Source organism: Carettochelys insculpta, chromosome 8 (assembly GCF_033958435.1).
Source record: "Carettochelys insculpta isolate YL-2023 chromosome 8, ASM3395843v1, whole genome shotgun sequence".
In the NCBI taxonomy this organism is placed as follows: Eukaryota; Metazoa; Chordata; order Testudines; family Carettochelyidae; genus Carettochelys; species Carettochelys insculpta.
In genome coordinates, this window is record NC_134144.1 from 42,819,225 (window position 1) to 42,835,811 (window position 16,587).

The window sequence follows — 16,587 nt, forward strand, 5'->3', positions numbered from 1 at the left end:
ATATCACTTTTGAGATCTGATGTCATGGGTGTGCATGAGCATTGAAGCATCTCTTTCCCTCCACTATAGCAACCAAAAAACAGTGAGGGACAACTTTGGCTAGTTTCGTTTATTTTCAGGGGTCACAAGATTGTTGTAACCAAGTTGGTCTCGTGGGATAGGACAGTTTTGCTCACTGTATTTGCATATCTAGAATTTGCAGGATGTGCTGACTGTACTTCTATGCTTCAAAGGGTGCATATGCACCTCACTTCATGTGGCCCAGCTTTATGTGTGTATCACTTTAGTAATACCGATAGGGAAAAAAAGAAAACTCACACAGATGGAAACTGGTGGAATCTGGCAACCCTGCTCATGGGCAATGGTAAACAAAATGTCTTGCAGGCCACACATGGAACCCCACTGGGTCACCGGTGTCTGGTGGACTGCAGGTTTCATACTGCTGATCTAAAGTCCTGGAATATTTCTGGGAGAAGTTAGAACAGCAAGGTAAATATGGGTGTCTTGTTTTAGTTGCAGTCAGGTATTCATGATTCACAGGTAAGTTTACACTGATTCTCGGGAGACTTTTTCCCTTTGTGGTGAGAGCTGTATTTAGAGGATAGAAATGCAAGGTCTTTGATTGCGTTTCATACAATTTTGCCTGCGACAGTCATGGCTGTGACATGAAAACTAGACTCAGGTCCTTTCTAGTTGATAAAAATCGAGCTGGGAAATACTAAAGTCCATTTCTGGAACAAAATGAGATAGTGACCCCTCGGTCTTGTAAAGGGAAGCACGGACAATGAATTCTCTCTGTCACTTTGATCGTCTTTTATTGTCTCTTGGTCTTGACAATTACGCCATCTATCATCCTCTCGAATCTCCTTTTCCAAGGGAAGATTGGGGAGAAAGTTATGGTGATACAGTTCTGTATATAAGGAAGTCCACAAGTTCATTCTGGTTTTAGCCTGGGTATGATACTGAGACTGCACTAGTAGTCTCTTCGGTCAGTCCCTTTTGGGGATTAAGAAGATCATATCTAAGATACTTCTTTTAGACCAAGGAACTAAGAATATAAGCACTTGATGGCATAGGTCATATTCTGAGGTTTAGCTCATGTACCTACAGATTCCAGCAGAGAAAGCAGAATTGCTTTGGAGAGACAAACGATCTCTGCTCTGCAAGATGGTCTAGAGGGAAACGTTAAGCAACGTTCATATGTCTCAAGGGTATACTCAGGTAGGATTGTTTAGGAGTTCAGGAGTCCAGTCTGTTACCCCTCTTAATCAAACGCGTAAGAATGCTAATATGGGAAGTTGTTTGGGTTACAGATCAAATAGAGAATAAAGGTTGAGTTCTACCGGTGCAACTCTCTCTCTCAGAATAGCTAAGCAAATAATATTCTGAACTGCTAGAAATTAGGGACTAATCCTGCACCCATTAAAGTAAATGACAACATTCACATCAACTTCAGAGGGTGCAGGATTGAGCCAAGAGAGATTCCAGTGGACACACATGAAGGCAATTTGAATATTAAAGAGAAGTTCTAGGAAGACCCAGGCAACTACACAATTGGAGAATGTTCTAAACACTAACCAGATACAGAATTAGGTGTCACAAGCTTCATTTCAGCATAAAGCCACTAGTACAGATTTACCCATTCTGAGTGTATACACATAGTGGCTATGGTTATATTACCAGGTTTTGCCCACAAACCCCTGGTTTTGTCAACAAAACTTGTGGAGAGTGCACACACAAAATGGGATTTGTTGACAGTATCTTGACAAAACCCAGCGCTTTTGCCGGCAGTGTTCTGTTCTCAAAGCTTTGAGGCAGAAAAAGCGGCGTGGACGCTCTGTTCTGTCTGTTGAGAGAAGGCCCCATCACTCTCCTGATTTGCATTTGTGTGTGGCTGCACTCTGTCAGCGGAAGTATTGTCAGGAAATGTCTTCCAACAATTACTTCGGTTGACAGAGTGCTGTAGTATAACTATAGCCAGTGAGCGTGACAGTTCTTGCTAGTAGTACATGTGGTAGAGGACAATGGATATGGATATAGTTTACTTGATTTGGGGGAAAAAAAGTGGTAGAGCATTTTCCAAAAAAAAAAAAAAAAAAAAAAAAAAGAAAAGTATTGTAGGAAGTGAGCTGCCATGCTTGGGTTGATAAAAAACTGACTCTTCTACAGAAGCCAGTATTTACAAGAGGAAGCAAATTTAGATTAGATGGGGGTGGTAAATGAAATATTATAAGGATCAGTTTTGCTCAGTATGTACAAAAGATTCATATTAAATAAGAGATTAAATTATACAACTTATACATCTTTTTTCATGCACATCATTTTATCAATCAGAGATACATGAGTAGTCTAGAAGTGAGTGTGAATAATTTACGTTTTGAAAATAAAGATATTCTTAGGATTACAACACTGTCCTAGCACTCGAAAAGTCAGAGGTAAATTCCCAGCTCTGCCATAAACTTCCCATGGCTGTGAGAACCTCACATAGGGATGTGAGACAAAAAGATGATCTGTAAAATTGGGATAATAGGACTTTCAGTCTTTTTTCCATTGAGATATATTGTAAACTCCAAGGTAGCTGCTGTGCCTTAATACGTGTGTACAATGCAATTTACTCTGAGACCACAGTCATGACTGGACCTCTAGGCTCAACTGGAATACAAATAATAATAAGTATGAAATTCAAAACAGAAAAATGTAAAAACCTGCCAAGATGTTTTGAAAAGGAGTTAATTCTTCAGCTAAATTCTACTCTTATTTTCCAATTTAAAAACAAAAACTACCAAAGAAATCATATTGTGGGGTTACAAGTGGTAACCCACCAGCAGAGACCATACAAGGATGAGATTCTTATATCCTCCTTCCATTCTAAAATGTCCTTAGTAACAATAAACTGAAAATGCTTATTTTAAAAAAAGTCTCAAATTAGATTCCTACAAGATAATTAGCAACTGTCACTAGTCCGATAAAATGATTTTCAAATTAACACATCTGATTAAAATGTGCTTAGTTCACAGAAATGGAAAATCACTTTGTGTATAGCTCAGATTTCACAAACAAATCCCCAAATTAACTTTTTTAGTCTTAGCTCTGCTTTTACAAGGCTTATTAAGATAACACTGTGGGGCCCACACTCTAACTGAAATTTAGCATATGGGATGTGCAAGGATGCAGCAGGCTGACTAGTTCAAGAAAAGGAACAGCCGGGTGCACACAGTCCGCTCATGGATGCGGGAGTCTCACGTAAAATCGCTTCCTCCCTCCTGAACACTGCTGCTCAGTGCTCATCCCTGCCATCCTCTGTTGGTCTCTGATGAAATCTTTTGTGTGGTGTGGCTTGAGCCAACGTTGGGTAGAAAGGAAAGTAATACATCCAGCCAGCTTAGGCAACAAGTCACTTCACACCCTGAACACTTGCACAGACTTGCCAAGTGCCCATCCCCACCTTGAGACCGCATTTTGACAGATTCTCACAACAGAAAGGGGGAGTTCCTTTTCAACTGTCACTTATGCGATGCGAAGAAATAAGTGAGCAGACAGATCCCCCACCATTTTCTTTCTCTGACTCAACATTATTCCCAGGCTACGAAACAGCAACAAAGCTGGAAAGAGTCAGAGCCTTCGGCTCAGCTGGTGGAAATAAGCAGAGCATCAGCTGAGAATCAAGCTCCTAAGATCTTGGAAAGGGAATCATTCTGGGCATCAGTTAAAGCTCATTTCCCCATTTTGAACCTCAAAGCATAAATATAATAACAATCAGATTTAAAAAAAAAAGCACTCAGGATACCATACCTTTAAAACTTTCTCTCTTTGCACTGCTAGCTTCAGTTTTTCATAAAGCTGATCAAAAGTTAGATTAGGGGAGGTATCATTTTTCCATGTTTCACTATCTTCAGGAATGAGAACATTGCCATGTGCACTACCTATGTAATAAAAAACAGCTCTTTGAGCATCAGTGCATTCTATCCACCCTGCATCCATGTTAAGATTAAATAAATAAATAAAAAGCTTTACATGAATGTGATATTTTTCACTGGGCCAAGTAATCACCATAGATCCAAATTAAGTTAATTTTAATTTCCTTTTTGGAACTGGTATTAATCCAACAAAGGCCCAATTCTGCCCTGAAATACTCAGACAGATGGGCAAATCCAGCAATAAACACATTCTTGAAAATAAAACAATCAGCTTTTGCTGTCATTTGTGAAAAGGAAAAGCGTTAAACTAGTGTGAATAAATAAATATTCAAGAGTGCTTCTATTTGAAAGAGTTCTAATGGCCATTTTGAAAAGTTCATTTCTACCATGTGCAGAATTGATTCAGACAATTAGGAATGGTCACTGACAATTTGATTACAAAGAGAAACTCATGTTTATAAAGCTTAAGTCATCCAATAAGTTAATGAAGAGAGGCATGCAACTTAGCTGACCACGCAACATAAAAAGCGGACACCTATTGTACCCTGCTCTAGAACTATAAGCTAAAACTTGTTCATACCAGTCAAACAATTGTGATCAATATTCATAAAAATAATCAGAAAATGCACAAATATATGTTAACTCTTCCTGTCTCACAGAACTAGTTTATTTTTCATTAACTATATCATGACTTCTGTGAAGACTTTGTAAATGAACATTGTAAAATTTGAAGAAAAAATTAAAAATGTTCTTTGGGATAAAAGAAAAGATATATAAAGCACACAAATTAGAATACATACCTCTGTCAGCATTCACAGGAGCCAACTGGGACCTCAGTTTTGTAATCATACTTTTCTGAAACTCTATTTGTTCCTGCTGTTCACGTATTTGCTGCACATAGCTTTCTGTCTGAAAATACAATCATTTAATTAGCGTTAATCTTATTTTGTTTTGATTAAGGCCTTCAGTTTTATCAGATACAGTTTATCAGCTTTCTTTTTGGGATGCCTGCAGCTACAGTTTGTGCACAGAAATTCAACAGTTGTCACCTGTGACAGGTCTAATTTTGAAGTCTGTACTGTTTGGAAAAGGTAACAAAAAACTATGAGACAACCAAGATTTATGGCACTGATATTTCAGCACTGAAGGTGGTAAATGTCAGGATAACATTTATAAGAGACAATTTTAAGTCATAACCACAAGTTAAACTATTTCTGTTTCAAAATTAGGATTGGGTAATTGCTTCCCCTTTTCCCTCACTCCCCCAGGCCAACCAGGTCAGTTAGTTATTCCAGTTATACCTATATGAGGACACCATCAATTTAACTCTTGATGAAATAAAGCTAAAAATATCAAAGATAATTATTAGTTTTTAAAAAATTGATTTGAGACAGTATTGTAATTCCACTTGCCGTACCTGATGTTTGCTGTTTAACTCAAGAATAAATATACAGCTTTATATTTAGTACATCAAACTGCATATTTTTGTTACCTTTGCCTTCCAAAATTCCTGGAACAGAGATTGGGGGGAAAAGCCCAACTAGCAAAGAAAAGAATAGCTAATAAGTGTTGAATTTTTCATCTAAACTTTGTCCTATCCCCTTCCCTAGCTTGACCTGATTGGTTAGGCCAGGCAGAACTTAGAAGAGCACACAGCTACTTCAGGATCGATGACTATTAGTCAGCCAGCTAACTGTTAACAATCAGATACTATTCAGGTAGCAGAATATTCCCTATTCCACTCTTGATGGTACAACACTAATGGTGGTGAAGTTATGCGACAAACTTGTGAAATTCCAAGTATCTGATTCTTCTGAAATTAGGACATACATTACTGTACTGAAAGACTGTTCTGAGTTAAATTTATTTAATTAGTTACTTCACTGTTAAGGTACCGGTATTGTAAAGCCTCACTAAGACTTTATGTTGAAAAGATGCACTTATCTACAGAACATGGAAAAATAAACCAACAATCTTACTACAGGTTACCCTAAAAGGCCAAGTAATTGTTGCACTATGAGAGCATTTAAAAAAGAGAGTGATCATAGAGCACACTTCAGCAGCTATAAAAGACCTCAGGAAGCAGAAAAATCACTGAAAACCAAATTGAAAATGTACAACAGCAATGTCTTGTCAACACTTCTGTACAGAGCACAGACATGACAGCTAAAACAGACAGAAGAGAAGATGCTTTTGACAGCCAGTGTGCACAAATTATTCTTTGAGTCAGATGGCAGCAACAAGTTACCAACTAGAAGATCTGCATGACAACCAACTATCCATCTGTATCAAACACCATCTGGCCAAGATGACTCTGGCTTCTGTGTGTTTGACATGGCTCCCAACTCTAGAGACTGGCAAAACAAGTGGCCTACCAGTAACTTTAGTAAACTGTTAACAACAGAATGATGGACAAGCCAACAAAGCGCTGAGGCCATGGAGCAAACAGAGGAAGAAGAAAGAAACATTAGAGCAAGCAACATATGTAGGTCATCCAAAAAAGTCACGTGTGGTAAAAAACTGCAGTATCTATAGGCTGACGTGTCTTAGGAAATACTTTTACCTTTAGATTACGTCCGCACAGGCAGCCTCTGTCAACAAAACTGGACTCTTGGTGACAAAACATGCTGAGCGTCTACACAGTTAAAGTGCTCTGTCAAGAGTTTGTCGACAAAACTAAGCTGTTTATTCGGCAGCGTTATCCCTGTTCCCGATCAGGTATAACGCCTCTGTCAGCGTTTTATGGACAGAGTGCCCTTGTAGACAGTTCTGTCGACAGAGAGGTCTTCTGGTTCCCTGGGCAGCCCAGAGGGCAGGAAAGCCTGACTGCTCTCTGTTGACAGAGCGCCTTGCTTTTTCAAGCTGCTTTTATGTGTATATGCGATCTGTCACTAGAGGTACTGCTGAGGTTTCTCTGTTGACGGTGACCTCTGTCGACAGAGGCTGCCCGTGTAGACGTAGCCTTACTGGTTCTCTTCCACAGTCAGGAAAGCTGACTGCTGAAGTCAAAGAAACTATTATGAACACTTTTGTGGAAGATATGCTTATCTCTAAACAAAAGAAAAATGCACAATAAAAGCCCACAAAATTTTGTTTCTATCACTGCAGAATACTCACATTCTCACCCATTTGTTCCTTATGTTCTAATTTTCCACTGAGTTTTAGAAAGTTTATTCCATAAGCATGTATTTATTGTCTTCTTTTGAGTGCAGCATACATATCCAAGGAGGACAAAATTAAAATGTATATTTTAGCAATTATTTTCAAGAACACAGTGTTAAGAGTTTCTCAGTTGTACCAACAGTGAGAGAGAGAGAGAGAGAGTGTGTGAGAGAGGCAGGCCCACGCTATCCAGAATAGCAAATAGCTTGTGGGTAAGGAGCTCAGCTAGGATGTGGGTGACCCAGTGTCAAACATCTGATCTTCAACTCAAGCAAAGTAGGCACTTAAACTGAGTCTCCCACATTCAGATAAATGCCCTGACGACCAGGCTATTCTGCAGTGGATTTTTTTTGGGGGGGGGAGAGGAGAGAGAGAAGAGGGAGGGCAAAGAGGAGGGTATGCTGGATTTAGTCGAATGTGTGCCAGAGAGCAGACTTGAAACTATCTTACAGTTCAGAGAGAAGAAGTGGAACTGGGGATAGAATAAAGACCAATGTTCCTCTAGACAGACAGACCCCCAGCATAGTGCTGCCATTGAACTGGTTGCGAAATTATGAATACTGGACTCTCTCTTTTAACAGCATGATGTGAAAAGCTCTAGAACAGTGTTTCACAAACAGTGGAACACTAGTGAATATGTGAATAGGTGTTCTGTGAAAAAATTTCAATGCTAGCGATCTTTTGCCTTCTAAAATATTAAATAAGTGTGTGTGTGTCAAAGTAGTAAGGTATTTTAATAGTATTTAGATTGTAGGTATGTTAATATTTATAACACACATTCATAATAGTATTGTTATTACGCAACTCATGCCAAAACAGATATGCAAAAACACTCTTCCCATTTAAAAAAATCTGACAAAATGTTACTTATTTTTATTTTCCAGTCGTTTTCTTTTTCATAAAATGTTTTTAAGCTTTAAGGAAGGACAGTGCTTTTATGAACAACATTGTCCTTTCTGTTTTTGTACAAAAAGAATGCTAACCATCCTTCTTTTGGCTGTTATATTGATATTTTGTTTTGGGTTTGTACTTAATTTTCAATTTTTATACTTCGTTATAGGGTTACTAACTGTCCTACCCTAAGGACATTGTTCATTCAGATGATTTTCTCTTGTTATTTTTTGTTCTTTGGAAGGTAAAACACATCTTAAAGAAAACCTCTCAAATCAACTTTTAAGCATTACACATGTGGCAATTTTTTAGTATTAATTCCCTCACCCGATGCATCCTCTGGACCAGCATGTACATGTTCTGTCAATATATTCCAAGCTCCAAAGTGTTGGGAGCTGCTGCTCAAGAGCAGCGGTAGGCAACCTGTTGTTCTGGCTGTTCAAGCTCTGTGAGGGTAAGGGAAGAGCGGGGATGGAGCATGAGTCAGGTAATTTGTGGGAAGAGAGGGGAAGAAGCAGGAAGTGTGGGGCTGTAGTGTCCCACTGTGAGAAATGTGGGTGGGAGGGGCAAAGGCAGATGGATCCCCAGTAGGCTTTGGCTGCTGTAGTGCACTGAGATGAAGGAGGGCCACTCGTGTGGCCCACTCCCTATTCTTGGTTACTGCTCTTAGAGACCACTGTGTGCTAAGTGGTATCACAAAGCCATGAATAGCTGTTTTTGCTGAGAGACTGACACCTCCAGACAACTCACAGAAATGTGGTGTCCATCATGTTGAACACAATATATCCTTGTAAATGCTTGTTAATATCATTCCAAAAACCCATGACAAACCCAGAATCTTTCCCGAACCTCCCTCTTCCCTGCTTCATTGGTAGATAAAAGGAAAGCAATATGGTCTGACTCCCGTGTTTTTAAAAATGCCACCTAAATTATAAGCTGTTTTAATTGAAAATACTTAATAGAAATGGTCTACTTCTATGTGCATGTGCAGCACCTAGAACTGGGGTCTTTGGTCACTCTCTCAATAGAGCTAATTCTTAATCATAATTTGTAAGACATCTTACCACTTATTTCTGTCAGCTAAGTGAGAATGTAAATAGCTCTCTGAAAGAACTTCAGATTCCCCTATTGTTGTAAAATAAGAGCAAGATAAATTAGATTTAATATTTTTCCATAAAATATGGATACTTTGGAGACAGCGAAGATATATTTACACCTTTAAAGAGCTTCCTATTTATCCTCCATAGGCAACACATTTCACATACCTAAACCCACCTCAAATTTACAAATGAAAGGAAGATTAAAGACATGCCAGATGACATACAAATATCAGGAGTTTTTTCTCCCACACCATAAATGTACTATTCTTTGATTTAGTAATTTGGTTTACTAACTGCAATTTCTATCTTGAACAAGGTGCACTGAAATTTCAGTTGCAGAAGTAAAGCAAAACTAAAGTCTTCACATATACCGACTGTCAACAGAAGGGATATATTTAAAAACAAAATCCAATACATACTTTTTGGTGCAGTTCTTTCACAGCTTGGTCTCTATCCATGCATGCCTGTCGAAAGGCTTCATAAGCTTTATTAAGCTGCTCTCCAATGTTTTTATCCATACTTCCCAGCACTGTCTCATCACTGAAAAGATGGACAAATTAACAGACCTGCAAAGTAATCAGAAAGAAGAAGAGGACAGTTAACTAACAAAGATAAATTTGAGAGACAAGGTGGTTGAAGTAATATCTTTTATTGGACCCATTTTTGTGGGTGAGACACAGAAGCTTTCAAACTATACAGAGCTCTTCTTTGGGTCTAGGAAAAGTATTGCGAGTGTCACAGCTAAATACAGTCTGTTCTACTTTGTATAGGTAGTTCACACATATTCTGTAAAAAGGGACCAAGCAACTAGAGTGGCCGTTTAACACCTGTGGAGCGATAGGGCAAAAAAAGGGGACGTGGACAGTGAGTTACAGATTGGTGTAAAAAACCTACAAATCTAGTGTCTCTATTCAATCCATCATTTTTAAATGCCTAGAAGATTATGAAATTAAGCTAATCTTTTTAAAGTGTGGGGCAGATCTGAGGAAGAGGCCTGATCCTCATTATATGACTTCTTTGTAAAAAGCACTCACAGATGATAGGGTGTTTGTGTCTTGTTTTTCCACAGGCGTTCATTCAAGAACTCAGTGATTGTTGCATAGGAAAACGATAAACTGAAACAAACATCCTATCACTTGTGGTGAACCCCTTACAAAACCCTTACTCTGTCCTCATTCCCAAACAACACTTTCAGAAGTGAAGCCTGACAGCTTAAATTCATAACTCTGCTAGGTATTAAGAGAATCTAGATTTATAGTTTATTATATTAATCTTCAATACACTAATCTTCTGTTTTGTCTCACACTGCAGAGGTGTTAACAGTGCATATTCAAGGTGGAGAGTGTCTCAACCATCTAATTATCAGACAGGTAGCTGTGTTAGTCTGTATCCGCAAAAACAACAAGAAGTCCTGTCGCACCTTATAGACTAACAGATTTATTGGAGCATAAGCTTTCGTGGAAAAGACCCACTTTGTCAGATACATGGAACGGAAATTCCAGTGGCAGGTATAAATATACAGGCACATGAAAAGAAGTTGCCTATCAAGAGGAATGCCAGAGCTAATGAGGTCAATTCAATCAGGGAGGATGTGGCCCCCTCCCAGCAGCTGATGTGGAGGTGTGAACGCCAAGAGCAGAGAAGCTATTTTTGTAGTTGGCCAGCCATTCTCACTCTTTGTTCAATCCTAAATTGATGGTGTCAAATATGCAAATGAATTGTAGCTCTGCAGTTTCTTTTTGAAGTCTGTTTTTGAAGGTTTTTTTGTGGCAGGATGGTTACTCTGAAATTTGCTACCGAGTGTCCAGGGAGACTGAAGTGTTCTCTTACAGGTTTTTGTATATTACCATTCCTAATATCTGATTTGTGTCCATTTATTCTTTTACATAGAGACTGTCCAGTTTGGCCAATGTACATGGCAGAGGGGCATTGCTGGCACATATTACACTAGTAGATGTGCAGGATGGGCTGTAGATTTATAGTATAGGGTGGTGTTTTTGTGGCCCTCACTTATTTGCACTGTAGTGTCCTTCCCATGGGTCCAGATGATGAAGGAAGCTCTTGAAGAATTCCATTGTGATTTCAACAGTTTCCATCCGACCATTAACCTCATCCTGGACTCTACAGTGTAAATAAGTGACGGTCACATAAACACCACCCTATACAGGAAAACCTACTGACTGCTACGCTTAGCTACATGCTTCCAGCTTCCATCCAGCACACACACACGATCCACTTTCTACAGTCAAGAACTGACACACAAGTCCAGTTCCTCCATTCCCTCAGACACAAACACCTACAAGACGCTTACCGAGCATTCTTAAAACTGCAATACCCACCTGAAGAAGTGAGGAAGCAGATTGACAGAACCAGATGTGTACCTAGCAGGCCCAACAAGGAATACCACTGGACACCACTCACAGCCCTCAGCTAAAACCTCTCCAACACATCATCAGTGATCTACAACCAATCCTGGACAATGATCCTTCACTCTCACAGACTTTAGGAGGCAGGCCATTCCCTGCCTACAGACAGCCTGCCGCCCTGAAGCAAATTCTCTCCAGCAACTATACACCACACCACAGTAGCTCTAAACCAGGAACCAATCCCTGCAACAAACCTCGGTGCCAACTCTGCCTACATATCTACACCAGTGACACCATCCCAGCAGCTTAGCACATCAGCCACAGCATCAGGGGCTCATTCACCTGCCCATCTACTGCAGGTGGAATACACAAGGTGACCTTTCATACTAAAAAAATTTTAAACACAATTTATGCTTTGTATAAGGCTATATTAAGGAAAAATAATCAAGCTATCTTCTGAATAGAAAATAGTTGGTCTTTATACATGTGAACTAATAAGATGACAAGAGGTAGATCTTAAGAGAGGAATTTTTAATGACCTATAACTTCAGGTCCATATTTGAAACTATGCTACCAGGGAAAGAAAACAGTATATTTAAATAAATGGAATGGGACACTAGAGTTAAACTGTAGAAGTTAGCATGCTGAAGAGGGGATGCATGTTTTGGCTACTTATACTCTTGTGTATATTTCAGTGTATAAACAAGACCTGAACAGGAAGACAGAAAAACAGAGGGTATCAGACATGTATGCATGCAACTGTGAAAAGTAGATATTCACAATTTTGCAATTGTTGCTGGCAGGCCTGGGTGGGGGAGAGCTCAGTGGTTTGAGCATTGGCCTGCTAAACCCAGGGTTGTGAGCTCAATCCTTGAGGAGGCCATTTTGGGAGCTGGGGCAAATACATTTAAAAATACCTGTTAGGGATGGTGCTTGGTCCTGGCAAAGCTCCCTTCCAGCTCTATGAGATGTGTATCTCCATATATAAGTAGACATGGGACCACATTTTCAAAAATGGGCTCAGTGAACACAGGTGGGGTCAAACTTTAACAAAGCTCAGTGCCCAGTAAGACAAATAAAATGGTCAGACAACCAAAAACGAGAATATGAAGGTGGTGGGTGTTCAGTGCTGTAAATCTGGCACAGTTGTGAGTGTTGAGCCCTTGTGAACATTCTGGACATAAAAGCTAAGTCCTCAGCTGGTGTTACTTGGCATAGCTCCACTAGCATCAAAAGAACCAGTAATTTACAGCTGCCAAAGAACTATGCTGAGTACTTTTAAAGACAGTTTTCTTCGGCTTCCATCAACTTTGAGAGTCACTCTAATACAGTACGTAAATAACATTGCATTACAAATATATTAACAGGTACAAACACACACATTTGTATCAGAAAAAGGAAATACACATTACATAGAATTTATGTAGAGCTCATAAGCTGAATAAGGTCAATGTAGGTCAGTACTTGCATAAAATGCAGGAAAAGCCCAGGTGTTGCAGGAAATGGTGTTGGTGATTCACAAGGTGGGACTATGGCTTCTGAGTCAGCAAATGAACCATTCCCTTGGTATGGTAATCAGATGTTACACAATTTTGTATTGATATAATTACTTAATTTTGGGGTATGATCTTTTACACAAATAGTTGCTAACATGCCTGCAGAAACTTCTCTTATGCCTATAACCAAATAGGAATAAGGGGATTTCGAAGTGTGCTGGGTCCTTTTGAAAAGGACCCCGGGGTAGACGCGCTGCGCTTGATCGAAAGCGGCACTTTCGAAGTGCCTTGGCTGCCACTATGCTAATGAGGCACTACATATTCATTGCAGCACCTCATTAGTGTATCCTGAATTGTCTCATTAGCATCCCCCTTTCGAAAGGGGGGTGCTAGTGTAGACATAGCCAGGGTGATTGAAGTTTCTTATGAGAACCAGCGCCTGTGATCTGGAAGCTTCTGTTAGTTGTCTGAAGGAAGCCTCATCTACCTTGTCCATCTGATCTGGTGGTCTAGAGACCTCCCTCCACGACATCACCCTTGTTTCTCTTGCCTCCAAACTTAACCCAAAGACTCTCACAAGCTTTTCTTCTATTTTATACTGGAGGTCTGAGCAATCGTACTGCTCTCTCACATACAGTGCACCTCCACCACCTTTTATCTCCTGCTTGTCCTTTCTGAACCGTTGATACCCTTCCCCAGCAGTGCTCCAATCATGCAAGACGTCCCACCAAGCCTGTCATTCCGAATCACATTATAGTTCCTTGACTATGCCAGGACATCCAATTCTTCCTGCTTGTTTCCCAGGCTTCTTGCATTTAGATGTCTCAACACAAGATAACCAATTGCCCTACTTTCACCGTACGGATTAGGAGTCTCCTCTGTTGCACCTTTCTTCTTGTGTTTCTTCCCATAGTCCCACTTAACTCAAGCTGTGGGTCACTGTCCCCCCAGTGAACCTAGTTTAAAGCCCTCCGCACTAGGTTTGCAAGCCTGCTGGCAAAGATGCTCTTCCTTCTCTTGGTTAGGTGGATGCCATCTCTTCCTAGCAATCCTTCTGCCCAGATCATCCTCCCATGGTCAAAGAATCCAAATCCCTCTCTCCGAAACTACTTGCACGTTTATATATTTATTTCCAAAAATCAGAGTTTCTTATCTGAGCCTTTTCTTTCAACAGGCAGGATGGACAAGAACACAACTTGTGCCCCAGACACCTTGATCCTTCCTCCCAGTGCCACAAAATCTCCAATGACCCACTCAGGGTCATTCTTGGCAGTATCATTGGTGCCCACATGGAGAAGAAGAAAGCGGTAATGGTTGAAGGGGTAGTGGTCCAAGGGCTTGATCAGTCTCAGAAGACTCTCGGTCACATCCTGAATTCTAGCTCCAGGCAAGAAGCACACTTCAAGTTTCCAGGTGCAGTATCAAATGCTGACTTGCATCCAAAGACATTCGTTTTCTCTGATGGAACACTGAGTTGATACTTGGGTATCTAGTCCTTTAACCTTCTCTTCCAATATGGAGACCAGCTTGTACTTCTTACAGATGAAGTCTCTTCTGTCCTCTAGGAGGAAGATAAACATGGCGCATTCTGTACAAGTCACAACAGCCGATTTCTCACTGTCCGTAATGTCTTTCTTCTGAGATGCTTCTCAGATGTAGTATTTACTGCTCCCTAAAGGGGAAGAGAGATGGGAAAAAAAAAAAAAACTCACAACCTCTGTGGGACCTCTATAGGACTCCCCCAAGGCAAACTCCCACTATTGGCTTCTCTTCTTGTCGTTGTTCACTCAGGCTAAATTGTATGGGAAGAAAGACAACACTAGGTAGCTGATCATTAAATCTCACAAAGTACTTTTCACAAGAAAGAAGGGTGACAGTTCCAGTGATCTTGCCTCACTTCTATATGGTACATGCAGTTTGAATAATGCAACCCTTCATTCACTGTTGTGGAATACTTCTGAGTGCTGTTGAAGTAAATTAATTTCATATGAATTCCAGAAGTGACTGCACTTCTGTAGCAAGCAAAATGATTTCTACCTAGTAGGTTCTGCTGAATTTTAGGAATAAAAAAGTACTAAGAATTTGGGGATTTTTAGAATCAAAGTAACCATATGGGTGTAACATTATTATAATATAAGCATCCAAGTGACCTTGTGTCCTGTGAAAGGCATCATTTTCCTCCACCAATGCAGTTGTTTTCAATTTAAGGGCAATGCCTGCAGCCTCAAGGCCTCATGTATAATGTACATCACTTCTTCCCCATTCCCAAGATAAGCAGTCTTCCATTAAATGCAGTGTTCCTCATTGTAGTCTATGAATTAGGTTTTTGAAGCCATGGGCAGGCTATCAGAGGCATAACTTCTTAGAAGTGAAAAGGGAAAAGTATGGTTAAAAATCAGAATGAATGAAAGTGTGTTCTTATGTTCCTTAAAGGCACAGGATGATGAAACTGTTTTTATACCTTCTTGTAACTTCCCTCAAGTCACCCACAGATTGTTAGGCAAACTGTTGTGAGTTACATCTTTTACTAACAAAAAATAGTTGTGACAACAGGCTGTAATTGAGTTTGAAAGATTTATGTTCACAATTCTAAATATAGGAAGATACAGTTTTTAGGTTTAAATGACTCCTGTTTGTACAAAAAGAAAGACCCTTTAAATTGTTTCCAAAACAAATTTAGTAGTCTCTGATGCTTGGGCAACATAGTTCATCATTTTCCCTGAGGTCGGCAATGACTAGAGATGTTAAGTTCTGAGACCGGCCTCAGGGCAGAGCACTGAAAGTAGAGGGCCAGATCAGCCACTGGTATAAATCAGTGTAAAATGACTGAAGTAAAGAGTGGTCCAGTGACTAACACCAGCTCCGATGCAGCAGTCAGAGAAATAGGCAGCACTAAATGGACTCTAGGAAAAAAAATTCCATCACCTCAGGAGTCCAGGACTTTTGAGGAATCATTTTACCAAACACTGATACCTGCTATAAGGAGAAGGCTGAGAAACCATCCTTGAAGACTCATTCTAGAATCAAAATATTAAGGGAAAGGCTACCAAGTAGACCCAGGCAAGAAACAGCATCCCTTCCATATTTTTGAATGCTTTCTAATCCTGAATCTGCATAAAAAGCAGGGTAAAACTGCTTTCTTTCGTTTAGTTTCCGTCTGACAAATTTCTGAATGAAAATCTGTTTTGAACTGGAAAAATGGAAACTTTAATTTTGAAAATATCAAAACAAGACATTTTTACAATGTTAACACATTTCAAAAAGCTTGAGTCAGGAGACGGGTCAAAACTGAATTGTTATTTTAATAGTTATAGTTTCAACAATAAAATGTTTTCAAAAATGTCACACTAATTGTATTATTATTAACAGTAGGCATCTCCACATGAGACTCACTGGTTTCAACTGTTGAAAGCAGCATGTTCCTTAATTCTGTCCTATGCTGCTCCATTCATGGGACTCCTACGCAGACAGCAATACTGTAAGGAAGCAGAAGTAACAACTTACCTATAACTATTTCTATAGGTACTACTCCATATTGCTGCATGCTGACAATGAAGGGGTACACCATTAGTGTCCTTGTCAGTCACTTTTCAAAAGCCATTTTAAAGTGCTTAAAACAAATCAAACACACGCACACACCCTTAATGCTAAAAGT

The 16,587-nt window shown here is 39.7% G+C and overlaps 1 protein-coding gene across 4 annotated transcripts in view; it reads right to left on the reverse strand.

Moving 5' to 3' along the window:
- TANK (TRAF family member associated NFKB activator) overlaps window positions 1–16,587 on the reverse strand; it is a 36,806-nt gene that overhangs the window by 19,300 nt on the left and 919 nt on the right. For 2 of the 4 annotated variants that reach the window (XM_075001038.1, XM_075001039.1), the window contains exons 2-4: window positions 9,490–9,636; window positions 4,718–4,826; window positions 3,793–3,923 (exon numbers count right to left, since the gene is read on the reverse strand). In XM_075001038.1, the coding sequence (XP_074857139.1) occupies window positions 3,793–3,923; window positions 4,718–4,826; window positions 9,490–9,588 (339 nt within the window). In that variant the 5' untranslated portion in view covers window positions 9,589–9,636. Of the gene's footprint in view, window positions 1–3,792; window positions 3,924–4,717; window positions 4,827–7,034; window positions 7,117–9,489; window positions 9,637–16,325; window positions 16,409–16,587 lie in introns of those variants that run through there. The other 2 variants (XM_075001037.1, XM_075001040.1) reach the window with 2 other exon arrangements.